Source organism: Leptodactylus fuscus, chromosome 11 (genome assembly GCF_031893055.1).
Source record: "Leptodactylus fuscus isolate aLepFus1 chromosome 11, aLepFus1.hap2, whole genome shotgun sequence".
Lineage (NCBI taxonomy): Eukaryota > Metazoa > Chordata > Amphibia > Anura > Leptodactylidae > Leptodactylus > Leptodactylus fuscus.
This window is the reverse complement of record NC_134275.1, coordinates 88,046,562-88,069,694: the sequence shown is the minus strand read 5'-3', so window position 1 is coordinate 88,069,694 and position 23,133 is coordinate 88,046,562. Positions and strand designations below refer to the sequence as shown.

Sequence of the window (23,133 nt, the reverse complement as noted above, 5' to 3'; positions counted from 1 at the left end):
CCAAAACTTGGCTGTTTAGAGGCTCCCTCCACCATTAATTGGTCCAAACTGGGCTGGTTAGAGGCTCCCTCCACCATGAATTTGCCCAAACTGGGCTGTTTAGAGGCTCCCTCCACCATGAATTGGTCCAAACTGGGTTTTTTAGAGGCTCCCTCCACCATGAATTTGCCCAAACTGGGCTGTTTAGAGGCTCCCTCCACCATGAATTGGTCCAAACTGGGCTGGTTAGAGGCTCCCTCCACCATGAATTTCCCAAAACTTGGCTGTTTAGAGGCTCCCTCCACCATTAATTGGTCCAAACTGGGCTGGTTAGAGGCTCCCTCCACCATTAATTGGTCCAAACTGGGCTGGTTAGAGGCTCCCTCCACCATTAATTGGTCCAAACTGGGCTGGTTAGAGGCTCCCTCCACCATGAATTTCCCAAAACTTGGCTGTTTAGAGGCTCCCTCCACCATTAATTGGTCCAAACTGGGCTGGTTAGAGGCTCCCTCCACCATGAATTTGCCCAAACTGGGCTGTTTAGAGGCTCCCTCCACCATGAATTTGCCCAAACTGGGCTGTTTAGAGGCTCCCTCCACCATGAATTGGTCCAAACTGGGCTGGTTAGAGGCTCCCTCCACCATGAATTTCCCAAAACTTGGCTGTTTAGAGGCTCCCTCCACCATTAATTGGTCCAAACTGGGCTGGTTAGAGGCTCCCTCCACCATGAATTTGCCCAAACTGGGGTGGTTAGAGGCTCCCTCCACCATTAATTGGTCCAAACTGGGCTGGTTAGAGGCTCCCTCCACAATTAATTGGTCCAAACTGGGCTAATTAGAGGCTCCCTCCACCATGAATTGGTCCAAACTGGGTTTTTTAGAGGCTCCCTCCACCATGAATTTGCCCAAACTGGGCTGTTTAGAGGCTCCCTCCACCATGAATTGGTCCAAACTGGGCTGGTTAGAGGCTCCCTCCACCATGAATTGGTCCAAACTGGGCTGGTTAGAGGCTCCCTCCACCATTAATTGGTTCAAACTGGGCTGGTTAGAGGCTCCCTCCACCATGAATTGGTCCAAACTGGGTTTTTTAGAGGCTCCCTCCACCATGAATTGGTCCAAACTGGGTTTTTTAGAGGCTCCCTCCACCATGAATTGGTCCAAACTGGGCTGGTTAGAGGCTCCCTCCACCATGAATTTGCCCAAACTGGGGTGGTTAGAGGCTCCCTCCACCATTAATTGGTCCAAACTGGGCTGGTTAGAGGCTCCCTCCACAATTAATTGGTCCAAACTGGGCTAATTAGAGGCTCCCTCCACCATGAATTGGTCCAAACTGGGTTTTTTAGAGGCTCCCTCCACCATGAATTTGCCCAAACTGGGCTGTTTAGAGGCTCCCTCCACCATGAATTGGTCCAAACTGGGCTGGTTAGAGGCTCCCTCCACCATGAATTGGTCCAAACTGGGCTGGTTAGAGGCTCCCTCCACCATTAATTGGTTCAAACTGGGCTGGTTAGAGGCTCCCTCCACCATGAATTGGTCCAAACTGGGTTTTTTAGAGGCTCCCTCCACCATGAATTGGTCCAAACTGGGTTTTTTAGAGGCTCCCTCCACCATGAATTGGTCCAAACTGGGCTGGTTAGAGGCTCCCTCCACCATGAATTGGTCCAAACTGGGGTTTTTAGAGGCTCCCTCCACCATGAATTGGTCCAAACTGGGGTTTTTAGAGGCTCCCTCCACCATGAATTGGTCCAAACTGGGGTGTTTAGAGGCTCCCTCCACCATGAATTTGCCCAAACTCTGCTGGTTAGAGGCTCAATCCACCCTGATTTTCAAAACAAATGTTGGTGCCAACCTCAACTTACTACAAGGGCCAAATTCACTGCTGGTGACAAGCTCTCCTCACTGCAAGTGCCAAATACACATGTTTCAAGGTGTTTTCCTACTGTCAGAGAGGTGGTATTGAGTGTGTAAAGTGTGTAGTTGTTAGGCTGTGATGTTGGGGTAATAGAGGGTCTTTGGTGTGTTAGATGCCCCCAGACATGCGCCCCCTGCTGTCCCAGTGTCATTCCAGAGGTGTTGACATCATTTCCTGGGGTGTCATAGTGGACTTGGTGACCCTCCAGACACGGATTTGGGTTTCCCCCTTAACGAGTATCTGTTCCCCATAGACTATAATGGGGTTCGAAACCCGTTCGAACACACGAACATTGAGCGGCTGTTCGAATCGAATTTCGAACCTCGAACATTTTAGTGTTCGCTCATCTCTAGTGCCTATAATATCTAACAGAAATGGAGCATAGAACATATACTAGAAAGAGTGCATATAACATATAATAGAAGGGTGCCTATAATATATAACAGAAATGGAGCATAGAACATATACTAGAAAGAGTGCATACAATATAGTCCAGAAAGGATGCAAATACCATATATTAGAAAGGTGCCTATAGTATCTAACAGAAATACAGTAGATCATATACCATATACTAGATAGGGGGCATATAACATGTACTAGAAGGGTGCCTATGGTATATACCATAAAGGGTGCATATACCATATAATAGAAAGGGTGCCTATAGTATATAACAGAAATGGAGAATATACCATATACTAGATACGGTGAATATAACATATACCAGAATGGGTGCATATAGTTGGGGGTCAATCATTGCAATGCTATACAATTGCCTATGTTAGGGCTATACAGTATGTTCTTCTAATTGTTTCCAGATTTTCTTCATATTAGTACAAAATAATTGAAATCAGCAGTAGACAATGGTCTCGAAGTTCGGGATAATTGTGGTTGTGGCTTTATTGGGAACCTGGGCAGGACAGAGGATCCATCTGCCCCATATGAGGAAACAAACATTATAAATTAAGCCCCCCCCCCCCATTACATATTTTAGGGTTTGCTTATATTGTAAGAGGTAAAAAGGTAATAATAAGGTAAGTACATATAGTCCATATAGGCAGACATTGTACATACTGTCCAGAACCTTCCATTACCAGCTATACAGCTGGACTTACCATTCCCTTTGCTGTACATCTGAACTGCTGGGAATTCTCCTCGGCCGCTAAACTCCTCGGCGTGGTCAATCAGCGCCTCCTTCAGCACCTGGTACCCGCACAGCACAACGGTAGGACGTGACCCCAGGTAGAACGTGTACATGGGGCCATATTGTTTGCTAAGCTGTTACAATAGAAAGGCAAAATAAGTCAATAGAAAGGACAATTGCACCAAAATACACTTCCATCCAGTCAAGTTGTAGCAGACTAGCCCAGATACTACTCACAGGAGTTGGATATATCGCACAAGTTTTTCGCTATTCCAAATGTTCAATTTACTTTGTAAGATAACTAGGTTGAAAAATCTCAGTCGACTCTCAGAATTGGCAACATAATGGGCTTTTGTCCAACTCACCTCCACCAAGGACTTAATGAGGTCGTCCATCTTAACCTGGTGCATGTTCCCAATAAATGGAAGTGGCGTAGGCCCAGGCGGTAACTTTCCCCGCAGTTTCCTTTGAGATAGAAACAGCAGAGAGACCAGACAGATGAGGATCAGTATAAGGACTGTGCTGAGCTCCATGGCGAGTGGTCTGGAGAGTCTTTGATAGAGTCTATGGCCGCGGCACTATATACCCAGACACAGGAAAGTTTACGACTCAAATAAACTGAGAATTTCACCACTTGTTCAGCAAACACCTTTCTCTAGCACAGATGTCACTGGGTCATTGTGCTTGGTCGCGTGCCATCTTTGTACAGAGGATCTTGTAATGGCAGCACGAAAATAAATCTCCTGTTAAGCAACAAAACTGTGTCGAACACGAAAAGTGAAGAAACGTAAAATCCCCCCCTGACACATCCTGTGGTCCTCACTGTATCCCAGGGGCTGGATAGCCAGGGTCATGGTTTGGTATGGATATTTAGAATATTAGGTGATTTTTTTTTATTGTAATTTTTTGGTATTTTTGACTTATTTGGGTTGTCCTTTATGTGTTTACAGAGATTGAAGAGGTTTTCCAGCCCCAATTGTATGTTTAATACTGATAACCTCTCCACCTCTCCTGGACTCCCTTGCAGCCTTCAATGTCTCCTCGGCCTCTAGCTTAATATTATGAGGACTTCTGAAGCCCGTGACAAGTCCTCAGTGGTCACAAGGGATGTACAAACATCATGAGGTTGGTATTCTTGCATCACGGTGTTGGCATGCCCTGAGGCACCGCTGAGGTCTGTGCTAGTCATGTCACTCTGAAGACCAGAAAAGGATGCCAAAGGACTGTCAGGTGCCATGAGGGAGCCCAGGAGAGGTGAGGCAAGGTGAATATAAGTGTTCATTATGTTACTGCACCTCCCCTGGGCCTCCACTTATACTGTGACCCTAGAGCATAATAGTGGGTTGTGGGCAGAAAAACCTTTGGAAAATTTGGGCTGAATCTAGTTTAATCAACTCTAATTGTAAGTCAGTAGTTGTGTGTAACAGACCCACTGTGCCCCCTAACCAGTTTGACTTTGGGCTACCCCTGAGGGTCTTGTCTAAGTGGCCCACTGGGATCTGGTTTACATGGCAGAAGACCACCAGGTTGCCACCTATAGTCCTGGTGAAGGTAACAGCTGACTGCAAAGCAACAGAGGGACAAGTAATAGTGTAATTAAGTGCAATCCAAAGGTCAGGGGCTGGCAGCAGAGAAGCAAGGTTGTGGGTCATATGCAAAAAATCAGCAGGTCAGGAACAAAATCAGTACCAGAGTCAAGAAATAGACCAAGGTCAAGACACTTGACCTTGGTCAAGATAATCAGGAGAAGAAAAAGGGAACCGAGAACCTATATTGTTCAGGCGCAGTGCAGAGGGTTGGGTGGTTTTATATGAATTTGAACTGTGCTGGGCAAGGATCACAACTGAACTCCGGATAACTTTCAAGAGAGAACCAGAGCCCCCCCCGCTGTGCAGGTCCATATACAAGAAGAATCAGCAGCAGTAAAAGAAGAAGAAAGGCCAGAAGGACCTATAATGATGTCATCAGCAGGTGAATCTCCATGAAAGATACATTACAACTTTCATCTTGTTTTGCTGCTGCTTCTTTGGAGATATAAGGACCTTCACATTGGGGAAGATGGTGGACAGGACAGGGATTCATAGTAAATATAAGTGCATCCATCAGACCTGTGTGTAAATGTCTGCAATTGCGTCTGTGTGAGCATTGTGACTGTGTGTAGCAGTGCTGGGTGTGTTGTATAATAGAACTGTGTGCGCTGTGTAGTAGAACTGTGTGCTGTATAGCCATTGCTGGGGGGCTGTATAGTAAAGTTGTATGTGTTGTAGATGAATTGTATATAAGAGATGTGTGTGCAGGACATCTGTGTATAGAAGAGTTGTGTATAAAGTGTAGCAGAGCTGGGTATAAAGTGTAGCAGAGCTGGGTATAAAGTGTAGCAGAGCTGGGTATAAAGTGTCACAGAGCTGGGTATAAAGTGTAGCAGAGCTGGGTATAAAGTGTAGCAGAGCTGGGTATAAAGTGTAGCAGAGCTGAGTATAAAGTGTAGCAGAGCTGAGTATAAAGTGTAGCAGAGCTGAGTATAAAGTGTAGCAGAGCTGGGTATAAAGTGTAGCAGAGCTGGGTATAAAGTGTAGCAGAGCTGAGTATAAAGTGCAGCAGAGCTGGGTATAAAGTGTAGCAGAGCTGAGTATAAAGTGCAGCAGAGCTGAGTATAAAGTGTAGCAGAGCTGGGTATAAAGTGTAGCAGAGCTGAGTATAAAGTGTAGCAGAGCTGGGTATAAAGTGTAGCAGAGCTGGGTATAAAGTGTAGCAGAGCTGGGTATAAAGTGTAGCAGAGCTGAGTATAAAGTGTAGCAGAGCTGAGTATAAAGTGCAGCAGAGCTGAGTATAAAGTGTAGCAGAGCTGAGTATAAAGTGCAGCAGAGCTGGGTATAAAGTGTAGCAGAGCTGAGTATAAAGTGCAGCAGAGCTGAGTATAAAGTGTAGCAGAGCTGGGTATAAAGTGTAGCAGAGCTGGGTATAAAGTGTAGCAGAGCTGAGTATAAAGTGTAGCAGAGCTGGGTATAAAGTGTAGCAGAGCTGGGTATAAAGTGTAGCAGAGCTGGGTATAAAGTGTAGCAGAGCTGGGTATAAAGTGTAGCAGAGCTGGGTATAAAGTGTAGCAGAGCTGAGTATAAAGTGTAGCAGAGCTGGGTATAAAGTGTAGCAGAGCTGGGTATAAAGTGTAGCAGAGCTGAGTATAAAGTGTAGCAGAGCTGGGTATAAAGTGTCGCAGAGCTGGGTATAAAGTGTAGCAGAGCTGTGTATAAAGTGTAGCAGAGCTGGGTATAAAGTGTAGCAGATCTGTGTATAAAGTGTAGCAGAGCTGTGTATAAAGTGTAGCAGAGCTGGGTATAAAGTGTAGCAGAGCTGAGTATAAAGTGTAGCAGAGCTGGGTATAAAGTGTAGCAGAGCTGAGTATAAAGTGTAGCAGAGCTGGGTATAAAGTGTAGCAGAGCTGGGTATAAAGTGTAGCAGAGCTGGGTATAAAGTGTAGCAGAGCTGAGTATAAAGTGTAGCAGAGCTGGGTATAAAGTGTAGCAGAGCTGGGTATAAAGTGTAGCAGAGCTGGGTATAAAGTGTAGCAGAGCTGGGTGTGCATAATATCATAGAGCAAAAAGATAAAAACTTAAAATCCTGAGAAAAACGAGGGAGGTGAGGAGTCGACTCATCTGCTGATCCCTTCATTGACACTAGAATTTCTTCGACTGTCAAGGAAGTTTTAATTAGAACTTTATAGTATATAAAATAAGTTTTATTCCTGGACTGTTTGAGAACAAGCGAGTGAATGTCAGAGATTGGCCGCATTTCATTTATTTGCACATTATTTGTCAGTCTATTTCCAGGAAACCTATCACAGCAAAGAACTGGTTCAAACAAGTACAAAGTGACAGACGGCTCCAGGTTTCATGCACTTACATAGAACTCCTGTCTGAAGGGGATTCCGATCATTCGAGGCTTCTCTGCAACGTCTTTAAAGGGGCTAAATCTGCAGCTAAGGGGTCGTATTCACACAGAAAATTAGGTAAGGGGGGCGTGACTTAAGTGCAACAAAATTGTCTTGTATAATTCTCAAAGTGAACCAAATGGTGGAATAAACCCGACAGTGTAACGATACGTCAGAATTGTCATCCAGCATCAGCCACTGTGATCAATCTGGTGCATGTTCGGACTACCTGTCTAACACTTGTTTTTGTCTCTCCATTGTTTGGGACTGCATGGGGACCTGAAAGCCAGAGAGCTCATCCATTAAAGATGTGGTTGCCTTAGAATATAATGGGCTCCAGTTGGTGTTCATTGGGTTTTTGTTAGTTTTATACTAAAGGAATCCTATGGAGACTCCCAACATGGATGTGAGCTTAGCCTTAGTTTACACTATCAGTAAATCTGGGTCAATGTGTTTTACATCCCCAGAAAAGTGGATTTTAGGAAAGTTCATCCAAGCAATGCTGGAAAAATCTGCAATGGAAAACGAGGAGTTGTGCTTTAATAAAAAGAAAAATGGAGCAAGTGACTGATCTTTGTGGAAATGCTGCAACCGTGCTGAGCCTTCACCCAATAAACATCAGAAATCTTCAGTAATAAACACAGCCTCAGATTTTTATTATGTCAATTCCGCAGTGAAAATGCAAATAAAATAAAGTTCAGGATGTTTTTGGTTGAAGGCTCAAAAATGCAAAAAAAAAAAATAAAAAATAGTGATTTGGTTTTTTCACTTTCCTCATTAATGAAAATCCTCTCCAAAAATACAACATATAAGTAATTAGTACAAAGATAATGAATTTGCAGCGGTTTTTCAGAAAATCCACCATATTGTTTGTTCTGCTGCAGATTTTTTCAGTAATTTGTGGATGAGATTTCTTAAATTCTCATTTACGTCATTGAGAAACACACAACTGTGACTGGACCTTATCACAGTCAAATCTGCAGTGGTCCCATCCATAGACATTGGGCAGATTTACTAAAACTAGGGCCCCGCATTGCAGAAATGCAGTGTTTTTTGTTGTAGTTTTTGTCAGCCAAAGCCAGGAGCGGATTGAAATGGAATGGGAAATGTAAAGGAAGTTCTTAGAGGTTTCCCTTCCGTGCAATCCATGCAAAACACAGCAAAATTTGCAACAAATAAATGCTGCGTTTCCACAATAAGTGGCCATAGCCTAAGGCGTCTGATTGTGAGGACGTCCAAGGGTCTGTTCCGTTGAAAGTAGAGGAGATCCTATCCTGCTCCGTTTCATCCAGAATGAACAGATGAGAACACCAATATAGGTGACCAAACGGGAGAGGCCACAAGAAAATGGCTGACGGACATGTGCAGTTGGAACTTTTTTGAACAAGAGAAGAGGAGCGCGAGAGAAGAGGCAGCAGGTAGAGGAGAAGACGGAGGCCATCGCTGGAGAGTTCTCAAGCAGCACAAGGGACTCCTCCAGAAAACTCATTTGCATAGGGAAGAAAGAAGATATTTCTAAGGAACAGCGGCACAGACCAGAATAATAAAGGTAAGAGAAGACTTTCTTAAGGCTATACTTATGTGTATTTAGTTTAAAACGGTATTGTAATGATAGAATCCCTTTAAAGTGTCTAATGCTGGGTGATAACTTCTAGACGTATAGATTGTCAGGTCTACTGTCACTCCGCCTATTACTTGGCTTAGTTTGGGACAAAAATCTACATACATGCGAAAAGCGCTGAGATCCCCCCGCTATCTGTATCGTGCGATTGCAAACAGTTTAAGCTAAATCTGCAAGCCATCGCTACGATGAGATTGTATCTTGTGCATTTCACATTAGACATCCTGGGATATATCTAGTTTGTGGAGGTAGCACCTGTATACAGCGTTACTTCTGAGTTTCTATTATGTTATTACACTCTGGGATCTCATTAGGACATCAGGTCTGTCTATCAGCCAGTCAGAACCCAGTCAAGAGACCTGGACTCTAAGCATGAGGGGGCTGTCACCCGGGGCAAAATGGCTCGGAATCTGGCTTGACTCCGCGGTGTCCACGTGAATTCCGTGCGGGATTGCCCACAATCACAGGCTTCAAGAAGGCCCTGAAGACTCCCCTATTCAGGAAGGCCTACACCCCCCAATAACACTATCACCGCACCCCTATCTGTACAGTCTCCCCCTCTCCTTCTGTCTCTACCCCCCTTCCCTCATAGATTGTAAGCCCTCGCGGGCAGGGCCCTCTACCCCACTGTGCCAGTCAGTCATTGTTAGTAATATATCTACCTGAATATTCTGTGTACTGTATGTAATCCCCAAATGTAAAGCACCATGGAATTAATATAATAATGTACAGAGCACCATGGAATTAATATAATAATGTACAGAGCACCATGGGATTAATATAATAATGTACAGAGCACCATGGAATTAATATAATAATGTACAGAGCACCATGGGATTAATATAATAATGTACAGAGCACCATGGGATTAATATAATAATGTACAGCACCATGGGATTAATATAATAATGTACAGAGCACCATGGGATTAATATAATAATGTACAGAGCACCATGGGATTAATATAATAATGTACAGCACCATGGAATTAATATAATAATGTACAGAGCACCATGGAATTAATATAATAATGTACAGCACCATGGGATTAATATAATAATGTACAGAGCGCCATGGAATTAATATAATAATAATGTACAGCACCATGGAATTAATATAATAATGTACAGCACCATGGAATTAATCTAATAATGTACAGCACTATGGGATTAATATAATAATGTACAGAGCACCATGGGATTAATATAATAATGTACAGCACCATGGAATTAATATAATAATGTACAGCACCATGGGATTAATATAATAATGTACAGCACCATGGAATTAATATAATAATGTACAGCACCATGGAATTAATATAATAATGTACAGCACCATGGGATTAATATAATAATGTACAGAGCACCATGGGAGTAATATAATAATGTACAGCACCATGGGAGTAATATAATAATGTACAGAGCACCATGGGATTAATATAATAATGTACAGCACCATGGGATTAATATAATAATGTACAGCACCATGGGATTAATATAATAATGTACAGAGCGCCATGGAATTAATATAATAATGTACAGCACCATGGAATTAATATAATAATGTACAGCACCATGGGATTAATATAATAATGTACAGCACCATGGGATTAATATAATAATGTACAGCACCATGAGATTAATATAATAATGTAAAGCACCATGGGATTAATATAATAATGTACAGAGCACCATGGGATTAATATAATAATGTAAAGCACCATGGGATTAATATAATAATGTAAAGCACCATGGGATTAATATAATAATGTACAGAGCACCATGGGATTAATATAATAATGTACAGAGCACCATGGGATTAATATAATAATGTACAGCACCATGGGATTAATATAATAATGTACAGAGCACCATGGGATTAATATAATAATGTACAGCACCATGGAATTAATCTAATAATGTACAGAGCACCATGGGATTAATATAATAATGTACAGCGCCATGGGGTTAATATAATAATGTACAGAGCACCATGGGATTAATATAATAATGTACAGCACCATGGGATTAATATAATAATGTACAGAGCACCATGGAATTAATCTAATAATGTACAGAGCACCATGGGATTAATATAATAATGTACAGAGCACCATAGGATTAATATAATAATGTACAGAGCACCATGGGATTAATATAATAATGTACAGAGCACCATGGAATTAATCTAATAATGTACAGAGCACCATGGGATTAATATAATAATGTACAGAGCACCATAGGATTAATATAATAATGTACAGAGCACCATGGGATTAATATAATAATGTACAGAGCACCATGGGATTAATATAATAATGTACAGAACACCATGGGATTAATATAATAATGTACAGAGCACCATGGGATTAATATAATAATGTACAGCACCATGGGATTAATATAATAATGTACAGCACCATGGGATTAAAATAATAATGTACAGAGCACCATGGGATTAATATAATAATGTACAGCACCATGGGATTAATATAATAATGTAAAGCACCATGGGATTAATATAATAATGTACAGAGCACCATGGAATTAATGGTGCTATATAAATAATAATAATAATAATAATAATAATAATAATAATAATAATAATAATAATAATAATTGCCGCCAGTATCCATATAGTTAAAAAGCCTCTCAATAGAGTTCTATGGGGAGGCTTTTTAACCTCATGGATACTGGCGGCAATCCCACACAGGATTTGCGCGGAATTCATGCAGAAGTCGCGCCAGATTCCGAGCCATTTTGCCCTGTGTGAAAACTCCCTGATCTCCCCATGACTCTTATTTCCATAGTTCATGTCCTCTCCAGTAGATTATCCGGTTGCCCCTTTAATATACACTGGGTCTTCCAGTCCTGCCTACTGGTTCTATCTCCCTTTTACAGATAGGTCTACCCTTCATTATCCCACCAACACTCCAAGTACATTGTGCAGAATATTAGATGGCACCATTACAAATGATAAACTGTCCTGCAAACAATAAGCCCACCTATCATTCTGTAAACATAAAAAACTTTATTGCTTTGGTAATGTGGGGTGTAAGCGAACAAGCGCTAATATAGCTCACAAACCCAACCTCTTACCGGGCCACAATTCACAGCTCAACGATGATTGACCAGACACAGAGAATATCACAATGTCACATTTTTGGCCAAACTGTTAATATTGTGACAGACACATCTGAACAAGCCCAACCAATAAGACATGAAGGGAAGGTAAGTCTACTCTCCACCTACCTGTAGCTACATTGTATCATTACCAGTGGGCGGGGCTTCCTCATGTCAATCCTTGCTGAAGAACTTCCTATTACCCATCCTCCAAGCAAGACTGGAGTGGCGACACAATGCCGGTGATTGTAAACTTGTAAAGCACCCACAAAGACTGAGATTTTACATATAGAAACTTTATTTTATAGCAATATTTATTCATCAGTACAATAAAACAAGTGTGGACTGATCAGTCCTATAGAATGGTCACAGTAGTGGAATCTGTACAGTCCATATAGATACATTGTCTATGAAAGTAGGTCAGTAAAGAAGTTACAAGAACAGAGGACGTGGAGTGATATATATATATATATATATATATATATATATATATATATATATATCAATACCTGATGGTGTGATAGTGATTTGTTTCTGCTACATTGCCTTTAAGATAAAACAGGCCCTCCTTCATACGAGTATTTCTAGTATACAGGGACAGGGGGTATAGAGTGCAAGTGCTCTTATAATCTGGTGTCACAAGAGACCCAGACCATAATAATGATTGGTGACGGGGAGGGGCAGAAAAATAATAAACCCCATCTCCCTCTCCCTCTCTTTTGGTCTTCTTTGCCATATATGTCTTCCAGCCTCCTGGGTGAAATTAGTGGCCCTGAATCACCACTGAGGCCCAGGAAAGATCACCAAATGCACCCAGGTAGCTCAGTAGAGGTGTGGGAAAGTGACCATGAGTGTTCTTTACATTTATGTAGCTCCCCTGGGTATTACCATTGTTATACTCTTGGGTCTGAGGAGACCTCCATATATAATAATGATTTGTGGACGTTCAAACCTGAAATTTTTGGAAAATGTGTAAAATCTGTCAGATTCATCTACAGTAGTAACCAAGAAGATCTCCATGATGTAGCAAAGCTATTCCACTGATCCTCAGAGCTTGTCAAATTTGTCAGGTCAACAACCGGCCTGGTACATGGGCTCATACAGTCATAATACATTATGATTCATCTTTGTGGGGGTCTTAGGGTCTTGGGATCGAGTAGAATATCCTTACACAATTACATGACACAATAACAATTTATATCAAGCTTATATGGAGACATCAGCACAGGGCTTGTCTATGAGCCCAAATAAGCAATGTTAGTGTATATCTATGGAGTCCCTAAGTGAGATTCTGTTAGGTCAGGCCAGTGAGCTTTATGGAAAAGGACAAAGGTATAAGAGTGTTGTTGAACTCATGTAATTGAAAAATCACCCTATGTTTATGAGGGCCAAATAAAAGGAAACCTGTAGCCTAAGGAACCGCTTTAAGGACTCTCATGTGGTAGTACTCTGTATGGGGGTACATCTTCCATATTGGCCACATTGTAGACCATATTGTGGACCTTTAGACCTCCTCTAAGTGATGTAAGATGGCTCCTTGTGATACTGGATTCTCCCCTAGAAGTAATGATCTATACTTCTACTAATATAGTATATGATGAACCCCATAGAACGCTACTAGAGAGATCTTTATGTATCTGCACAGCCTTGAGATTCGGCTTCCGACTTTGCAACGTGAATCAGCGCGGGATAAAAGCCAATTGATAATGGCGAGGAAAATTTCCAAATCCACTCATTAATGGTGTGAGGTCTATTTCTTCTACATCCACAGGTGACCGCAGGCTGAAGTTCTGTAAAATGGTGGTGAAAAACAAGAAGAGCTCCATTCTCGCAAGACCTTCTCCAAGACAGATCCGTTTTCCTGGAGGGCAAAGTAAAAATGGAGTAAATCAACTCCAACTTGTCTCTGTTTCCAAATGTTACACTCTTAAGATTCCATCTCTGATGTTACATAACACGGCAAAGCCAAATAAATGGTGGATAGCGAGGGCAGGTCTAAGGGTATGGCGGTGGTCAGGGGTGCAATGGGGGCGACAACTTAGTGATATTAAGTAGAGATGAGCGAACAGTAAAATGTTCCAGGTTCGATATTCGTTTCGAGTAGCCCCTCAATATTCGACTACTCGAATCGAATATCGAACCCTATTATAGTCTATGGGGGAAAAATCCTCGTTTCAGGGGTAGGCAACGTTCGAGCAAATTACACTTAGCAAATCCACGAGTGAGGGTCGGGCTGGATCCTCCGTGCAGTCTTCTCCTGGCGCAGCGTCCCTGCGGCATCTTCCGGCTCTGAATTCACTCTGCCAGGCATCGGGGCTGGGCAGAGCCGACTGCACATGCGCACACTACAAGCACTACAAGCACTACAAGCAGACGTGTGCAGTCGGCTCTGCCCAGGCCCGATGCCTGGCAGAGTGAATTCAGAGCCGGAAGACGCCGCGGGGAAGCTGCGCGGAGAAGACTTCTAAAGGTAGGAGAAGAACCAGCGTTGATTGGCCGACTGTATAGCATTCAGCCAATCAACGCTGGTTCTGCATCAAACTTTTACATTCAAATAGCGAGTGGTACCCGATCAAGTACGAGTATTTCGAATACCGTACTACTACTACTACTACTACTACTACAGTACTACTCGCTCATCTCTAATAATAAGAAACAATGTTCAACAATGGAGGAGGAAATCAACCAAGCTTGGTCCTGGAGAAGATTGTGGTGGAATCGGGACTCGGGGTACTTGTTTGCCATATTAGAGGAAGAATTTCCGTGCGAATATTATTTATAGTCTTAGGTGTTGATTTGTTGTTTATTTGACCCATCTCAAGTGTAAAACAGCAGGTAAAGCACATGAAGAATTCCATGGCCCGACCGGATGACTCTGCCGACCTGACTCAAGTTTCGATTTCTAGTTTGATATTGTTATAATCACAGAGTATGTACATTGTATTTTATATTATATATAATTGGTCATTCCTAATTTATGTCTTATTTTTATTTTAATCTTGACATTTTTAAGTAAAAAAAAACAAAAAAAAAAACATATGAGCTGCAAATTAACTTTGGGTGATTTGTGTTTGTATCTCCATTGCAGGACGGTCAATACTTGGGATCAGTGAAGGTAACAAAGTGGATCACTCGCTATCCTACCTTTGATTGTCATATATTGTGACATTTCTCTTTTTTCTTGTTACATAAGACACGATTACGGGATAGTTTCGCTTTTGTTTTTTTTACGGCACTGGCTTTCTTTATTCCGTCCTCTTTTAGTGTTTCAGTCGCGTTACGCTACATATTACCTTAATGGTTTATTTCATGGTGATTTGTTACAGACTCGTGAACTTGTTGAACTTTTTTTATGCTTCACTAACCATGAACTCAATTCACTGAAGTGAAACAATGGGATTATGTCCTGGGTAGAATTTCAGGCACGGGATTATTTTAATCCAATAATACCAATCATATTGCTCTAGTTCTGGTTATTGGATCATCACACAAATATGTTTCTCATCATATTAAGTAGGAGGGTTTCAAAAGAGGAATTAACACATTAAAAAAGTTAAAATCACAGGAACAATTGATTGCCCATAAAGGTTTCTTCCCAATTTGAGGACCCCAGTTCTATAGACAATACATTAGATCTGAGGAGCCTGGTACAGATTTTGCACTGGGGCCCGGGAGCTTCATGTTAGGTCTTTGGGTTCAGATTGTATTATTTAGGATTCCAACCATAGAAAATCAAAACCAAGGAACAGAATGAATATATAAGACCAAGACAAGGAGACAAAATACAGAATAGTGGGAAAGCCAAGCACTCATAGGAAAGATCCATCATTGTTAAATATTAAATACATTTCAAATATAAGAAATGTAATATGATAGGATATGATGAAGATATAAGATCAAATATCCCAGTATGAAAATTTTAAAAAGCATCTTATGTCTTCCTTCTTCTGGGCTTCTTGGATTTTTTATGGTTAGGACTAGGGTTGAGCCAATCTTGAGATTTCAGGATCGATTTTAAAATCCGATTTCTGATCATTTTCCAGCCGATCCCAATCGTGAAATTTGCTCAATCGCCGATCGGAATCCGATCTTTTCTGATCCCGATCGCTCAACACTAGTCAATGCTTCTCTATGGGAAAAGTCACTTTTAGGATTGAGCCGATCTTGAGATAACCTCCGACCTTGATCCCGCTGGAAAAGATCGGGATCGGGAAATTTACTCGAACGCCGATCGGAATCCGATCTTTTCCGATCCCGATCGCTCAACCCTAGTCAGAATCCATCAATGATCTAAAATGACATAAAACTCATTTGTTTTCTTCTGACGTTGTTGGGTTTGTGTCTCCAGGTTACTCAGGACACCGTATACAAATCCACCCTAAAAATCTGAACCGTCATAATCCTTAACTGTAATTACAAAAGCCGAAAACTAATAATCCTGCCTGACCTGTTAAGAGATGAATCGTAAGCTCCTACCTGAGGAGAATGGCATGAATCCATCTTTACGAATGAACTTGCCATTATCATCCAAAAAATGTCCCGGATTGAACTGATTCGGGTATTTAAACTGCTTTGGATCTCGTAGAACAGAACTGAGCACTGGGAAGATGGTCGTACCCTAAGAAGAGAGAACACGTAACGCCACCAGTTATTCACATGGTTGTCGGATCATCGCGCTATTGAGGTTTATTATATCGCACTTGTCACTTATCCATAGCTTGTAACGCCAAGGACAAGACTGTTTTACCTTTGGAATAAAGTAATCTCTAAACGTCAGGTCCCGAGTTACTTTGTGTGGGATTCCTAATGGTATGAGGTCAATAAATCTTTGTATCTCATGGATTACAGCGTCCATATAGGGCATCCGAGAGCGATCTTCTATACATGGAGCCCTGTTCCTTCCGATGACTGTGTCGATCTCTTGATGGATCCGTTCTAGACATGGAAGACAACCAGTGTATATATATAAGTAACTCTTACAGTTTATCCAACCATTCAGCCCAATATTGGACACCATTAGAATTTCAGATCAATCAGTTTATTACAAATTCAACCTCTGTATCTCGATGTAGTCACTAGGGTTGAGCCGATCTTGAGATTTCAGGATCATTTTTAAAATCCGATTTTCGATCATTTTCCAGCCGATCCCGATCGCAATCATGAAATTTGCTCAATTACTGATCGGAATCCGATCTTTCCCTATCCTGATTGCTCAACCCTAGTGCTCACTTATCTGGAACCTGTCTGTTGAACAGCGGGCAGGACTTACAACTTGGTTACACTTTTGGCCCACTTCATTTCTGTACGAGCCCCAGACTTATAGTAAAGTCTTATTAAAGAGCTTATTATTTCACCCACCTTCCACATCGGGATGCTTCAGGAGAATCATCAGTCCGTAACGCAGGGTTGTGCTAACAGTTTCTGTCCCAGCACCAAACAGATCAAAAGTAGTGTTGACAATGGCTTCCATGTGAAACTCCGTCTCTGGCATATTTTTTTCCTGTGAAAATAATGTTTTAGGTCTGAAATAACTTTAAAATCTGATAAAGTTGAACATTTCTGTATAATATTACCAGTTTTTCCTCACTATCAGCTTTACTACAGATGATCTCATTTAAGGCAGGGGTTTAGCTTGGGACAGGGATTGACCAAGATATTCCTTAACACCTATATAGAAATCTGGAAATGGCTAAAGGGAACGACTAAATCTCTTTGGCTTCTTGAGTAGTCTCTGTTAGTACAGACCCAGGAGTGTAGGTCAAGGGTCCTGATGAAGTCTGTGCCACCAAACCATTGTTTAGAAAAGTTGTATTGGCATGACAGGTGTATTGGCATGACAGGTGTATTGGTGTGACCGGTGTATTAACGTGTACTCAACTAACAATCATTATGTGCACAGAAGCAACTAGCAGAGGACATAGAAGGAGAAAACTAAGCTCAAAAGCTGCGAGCAGGAAGATGTCTGATTACAAGTCTATGGAGGAACGTCAGCAGGATTTGGCAGTGGGAAGGAGGACAGTTGCACAAGCCTAGCTTACCTGTTCCATCCTAACAAGGAAGCAGTCAATGAAATCTCGAGGATCGCTAGGATCAAAAGATTCCTTGTGCATTTTTACGCGGTTTTTAATGAATTCCTGAATACCATCAACAGCATTGAACATTTTGTGATGAGGACCTGGGATCTTTCCAAAAACGGCAGGATAGACGTTGTACATCTGAAAGAAATTGAAGTAGTAAAGTCAAGGCAGGTAGACATCTAAAGGGAATCTGTGTGACCCAAAATTTCTTCTGAACCACTGGATCTTTTTTGTGCCGAAGTACAGTTTTGCTGATGTAAAAGAAATTAAAAATTCTGTGCACCTACGATGTGGCCAAACCTACCAGAGCACCTGTAGTTGCCACTCATTGCTACCCCATAATGTAAAGATTGACAGGTGCTCATGGGTGGTGACTAGAGATGAGCGAGTAGTAGTCGACCGAATACCTCCCCTGCACAGTTATTGGTGTAAAAAAGCGCCAGGGAAGGTGGGAGGGGCATCAATTTTTTACTGTGTTTACCGCGTGGTATTCAACCGATTACGCCAATAACTATGCAGGGGAGATATTCGATCAAACACTACTCGCTCATCTCTAGTGGTGACCACAGATTCTCCACCACATACGGCCTTGCCCTGGCGGAACCAATCAAATTTATAAAAATGTAGATTTTTTTTCCAGTCTCAAGACTTTACTTAGACACAACAGAGGCAGTAACTATCCTTACAACAACATATCAGTGCTTTAGAAGAGATTTTGGTGGTGGTGGGTGTAGATTTCCTTTAATATCTAGCACATACTTATACATAGATTGTAAACAAGTGATTCCTTACCTGTCCCCAAACAGAGCTGAATCCTTTAAAGACTTCATTTAGAAAACCCAAAAGTTTCAGAAATTCTTTGTCCTCGTATTCAAATCGACTTCCAAACACCACTGAGCAGATGACATTGGAAACAGCTTTGGCAAAATAAAACGTTGGATCCAATGGCTGAGCTGTGGAGGGAGAGGAGGAAACTGTATCAAATACATTGCAGGATTGTTCTTGTTTTTATAGACTTGTGCGCTATTTGGTATGGTAGGAGTTAAAAGACAAATATGTAATAGAGTATTATCCCAGGACCTGATTCCGAGCCTTATCTGTGTTCATTGTTGCCATCTTGTCTTACATACAGTGTTATCATTATCTCACTCAATGTCTACTGATAATGAGATGACTCTGCTCCTTGTGTCCCAATCTATACAACAAAGCTGATAAGTGAGGCAGTGTATAGGAAGGGTCAGGTTATGTTGTCTGCTTTCTAGGTCATATATAATAGTAATAATAATACACCTGCATAGAGGACTCTTCTTTATGATATATCCAAATATTGTTTTAAGGTGAATACAAACTCCAGAGATCCTGCGCTATAACAAAGTATCAGCATGGTATGTTTTTGTGAAGTTCTCACCTTTGGTCTTTTGGAATTCTTCCATAAGGAACTGGGCTTCTTCCTGAATTCTCTGTTCGATGCTTCTTTTACCCATCCCAAAGTTCCTCAATGTCATCAGAGAAAAACGGCGCAGCTGCTTCCATCGTTCACCATTACTGCCCACCACCCCTGGAAAATACAAGGAGTGATTGATAAGAAGGCCGTAGACAATGGAGAAAATTTTAAGAAAACATTTTGTAGTAAATCCGTTTCTGAGACTGCAGGTTACTGGCCATTACTGTGCCCAGATGAGGGATGAATGGACTGGTGACTGTACATAAGGTGCATAAGCAATTGAACTTTTCAGAATGTAGAGAGTCATGGACATGATATAATGTTGGTGAGTAGCTTTGAGCGATCGGGATCGGAAAAGATCGGATTCCAATCGGCAATCGAGTAAATTTCATGATCAGGATTGGATGGAAAATGATCGGAAATCGGATTTTAAAATTGATCCTGAAATCTCAAGATTGGCTCAACCCTTTTGATGAGTTGCCTCAACTTATGGAATGGGGTTGGGGGCAACCTTTTAATGCTTAATTGATTACTAGAGATGAGCGAACAGTAAAATATTTGATATTCGTTTCGAATAGCCCCATTATAGTCTATGGGGAAAAAAATGCTTCGTTTCAGCGCATCCCACTCTTCGACTCAGGAGAGTCACCAAGTCCACTATGACACCTCAGGAAATGATGCCGACACCCTGGAATGCAACTGGGACAGCAGGGGAAGCATGTCCGGGGGCATCTAACACGCCCAAGTCACTGTATTACATCGGGATCCCTGTCAGCTTGTGATATGCGTGAGCTGACTTTTTCCCATAGGAATGCATTGACCAGCGTTGATTGGCCGAATCCCATACAGAATACAGTCTCACGTACAGTCCATGAATTATCAAATGATTTCAGCTCATCAATTATACAATGTTGAAGTAATGTAAACAAGATCCAGTCTTGGTCCTTACCGTGCCCTCCAGAACTGATTTTGTCCAGTAGTGGCATATGCCCCCTGGCACCAAAGTCCTCTGCGTTGTGAATGAGAGCCTCCTTCACGGCATCACAACTACACAATACGACAGCCGGGTCCATGCCCATGTGGATAGTATAGACCGGGCCATACTTCTCACTCAGCTAGAGGGGAGGCAAACAGAGAAAGTCAATACAATTAGACCATTATTCTACCCCAGCCCCAGAACTGCCCAATGTCTTGAGGTTTTGTTGCCTTTTTTCTACTTTTTTACTGCTCAGTTTAGAAACAAATCTGTTGCTGTAACCTGGAAAGATCTTCAGGGGGCGACGGACCGAGCTATCATGTATGTTACGTATCTTTATTTTGTACTAACTGTACATATGATTGGTTCTGTGCCGCCTGCCCTGACCTCGGCTGGGATTACTGTCATGAATAGGGTTGACCTGATCTTTAGATTTCAGGATCGATTTTAAAATCCATTTTCTCATCATTTTCCACCCGATCCCAACTCCAATCATGATCTTGAAATTTACTCGATTGCCAATCGGGATTTGATCTTTTCCAATCCCGATTGCTCAACCCTAGTGATGGAAGTATTCTGCCTGCCCTGACAGAACTGCTGTCTCTTGACACTCTTCTGTCGGCTACAACGCGACTACTCCTGGACATAACAACCTGGTGGTACCCTAAAGCCAACAGGGGTTACAAGGGTTAAATGGTGAATACCCGGGGACCACTTGGGCAATGTCTTCAGGAGCAGTCCCAGAGCCAAACTGGTTAGGCGACACAGTAGATCCACACCCAGGCGGTGTTACACACAGTCTAATTGTATTGTTAACACTCTAAAGCGGACCTGGCACCAGATCTTCCCAAAGAGAATAAGCATAAGGTAGTATAGAGGTGGTATATAGGTAGTCCTAGGTCCCAGGTTATCAAATATCCCCCGCTCAAAACAAATTACATGAAAGCCTATCTTCAGGCAGACAAGACCCTTTACCCAATAACACGCCTAATAAATACCTCGCCTATCGGAAACATTGTTGCACGGCGTCATCCACTGCAACGTTCTTCTTCATCGGCCGATTGCTGCCATTTCTATCACCCAGTTCACATTTGATCATTTGGAACTCAATAAATTTACCTGATTCAGAGACTTGAAAACTTCTTTGCTGTTGACTTGAAGAATGTTTCCCAGTATGGGCAATGGCGTTGGCCCTGGTGGCAAGTTCCCTTTGCTCTTGCCTCTTCTGGCTCGTGTTATACTTAGAATAATGAAGACTATAAGTAAGAAAGCAGTTACTCCAAAGAAGTCCATGTTGGCACCACCCTTGTGAGTTAGTAGTAGCACTAGTCCATGGGTGTATCGGTTGTATTTATAGATGGGAGCCTTCAGTAGGGCTGTATTTGGCACGCTGGATGCCGGATTACCCAATAGCCAATAGATGTTCATGTCTCTGTTCTCAGTTCTTTGTGTTTTTATCTATTCACGCAACGCGCCCAAGTACAAGTAGTAGGAATGTGACTCATTGTAATTTAATATAGAGATTAAGAAAATCCCAATTAACCTGTACATATCTGGCAGTATATATGAATCCGCATCAGCTCGCACATGACATACTTAAACATGAAAGTTATATGTCAGTGCTAAATATTGAAATATTATAAGTGCTAGATATTACACTGCCCACCAATAAGTATTTGGACACCCATACATATGAAGATCTCTGCGGTCGTGATGTGCGTTGCGCCTTCCGCCATTAAATAGCAAACAGCATTGGCATTAGTCAGATGCAAAATGCCACAAAGTGAAGGGTTGTCTGATTTCTGTGGGATACCAAAGAAATGGTCGATCCTTAAAGGGATCCTATCATTCAGATGACATTTTTTCTAAGTACCACGTCAGAATAGCCTTAAGAAAGGCTATTCTTCTCCTACCCTTCATTGTCTTTTGCATGCTGCCATTTGCCTACAATCCCAATTTCTCTTGGTATGCAAATTAGCTCTCTCGCAGCACTTGGGGCGGGCCCCAGTGCTCAGACAGCACTAGCAGCCCCAATGTTATGAGAGATCTCTCTCCAGCGCCGCCTCCATCTTCGTCAGGAACGGCCTCCTCATTCTCTTCTTCTGGCGGTGTCTTCTTACTTCTAGGCCTCCGGCCTTGGGCAGAGCAGACTGCGCAAGTCCACAGGCCCCGAGAAAATGGCCGCTTACAATACTATGCAAGCAGCCATTTTCTCATAGCCTATGGGTATGCGCTCTCTGCTGTGCCCAAGGCCGGAGGCCTTACAAGTTACAAGCCACCGCCGGAAGAAGAGGCTGAAGATGACGCTGCTGAAGAAGAGGAGGCGGCGCTGGAGAGAGGTCCCTCGCAGCATTGGGGCCCTCCCCCAGTGCTGCGAGAGAGCTAATTTACATACCGACAAGAACCAGGATTGTAGGCGAATGGCGGCACGGAGAAGACAACGAAAGGTAGGAGAAGAATAACCTTTCTTAAGGCTATTCCGACGTGGTACTTAGAAAAAATGTTGTCTGAATGATAGGATCCCTTTAAGGGACAGAGCAAGCAAACTGAATTACCCAAAATCGACATTGGCCTATGTGATTACAAAGTGGTAGTTGAACGGTGATTGTCAGAATGTGCCCCAAGTCGGCAGACCCCCGAAACTGAGAGATAGAGATTGACGAGAGAAACCGCACCCAACCGATGGCTGACATACACCAGGAGTGTCACCGGGTATCCGGGAGTATTGTAACCATCAATCCCATCCATAAGGAATCGTCTGCTGGGGTCTACTGACTATTCAATAGGAAGAAATGGTGTTTTTCTACCACAGGGGTCCGAATATTTATTGGTAGACAGTGTAGGTCGTGATGTGCGGCAACCATAGGTGAAAATGGATGAACAACAAACACAACTCATGTGCGTCCAGATGAAAAGATTACACAACAACAA

The 23,133-nt window shown here is 42.2% G+C and overlaps 2 protein-coding genes across 2 annotated transcripts in view; both read right to left on the bottom strand.

Annotated features, from left to right (window-relative positions):
- Window positions 1-3,564, bottom strand: part of LOC142185608 (cytochrome P450 2F3-like) — a 47,527-nt gene extending 43,963 nt beyond the window's left edge. Inside the window, exons 1-2 of the mRNA XM_075261035.1 lie at window positions 3,397-3,564; window positions 3,003-3,165 (exon numbers count right to left, since the gene is read on the bottom strand). Of these exons, the coding sequence (XP_075117136.1) occupies window positions 3,003-3,165; window positions 3,397-3,564 (331 nt within the window). The remainder of the gene's footprint in view (window positions 1-3,002; window positions 3,166-3,396) is intronic.
- A 9,820-nt stretch (window positions 3,565-13,384) lies between these two features.
- Window positions 13,385-21,495, bottom strand: LOC142185255 (cytochrome P450 2C16-like). Its single transcript, XM_075260553.1, has 9 exons — window positions 21,322-21,495; window positions 20,176-20,341; window positions 19,191-19,340; window positions 18,575-18,735; window positions 17,744-17,920; window positions 17,064-17,205; window positions 16,453-16,640; window positions 16,182-16,323; window positions 13,385-13,566 (listed from the first exon to the last, which is right to left on the bottom strand). The coding sequence occupies exons 1-9, from the start codon at window positions 21,493-21,495 to the stop codon at window positions 13,385-13,387; spliced, it is 1,482 nt and encodes a 493-aa protein (XP_075116654.1).
- Window positions 21,496-23,133: the final 1,638 nt, after the last annotated feature.

Excerpts from the sequence above, each read along its gene's own strand:
- LOC142185255 (XM_075260553.1), bottom strand. The coding sequence starts at position 21,495 with ATGGACTTCTTTGGAGTAACTGCTTTCTTACTTATAGTCTTCATTATT. Across the intron at positions 18,736-19,190 it reads AGAATTCCAAAAGACCAAAG|CTCAGCCATTGGATCCAACG; the intron begins GTGAGAACTTCA and ends CTCCCTCCACAG. Across the intron at positions 13,567-16,181 it reads ATTCATGCCATTCTCCTCAG|GAAAACGGATCTGTCTTGGA; the intron begins GTAGGAGCTTAC and ends TTTGCCCTCCAG.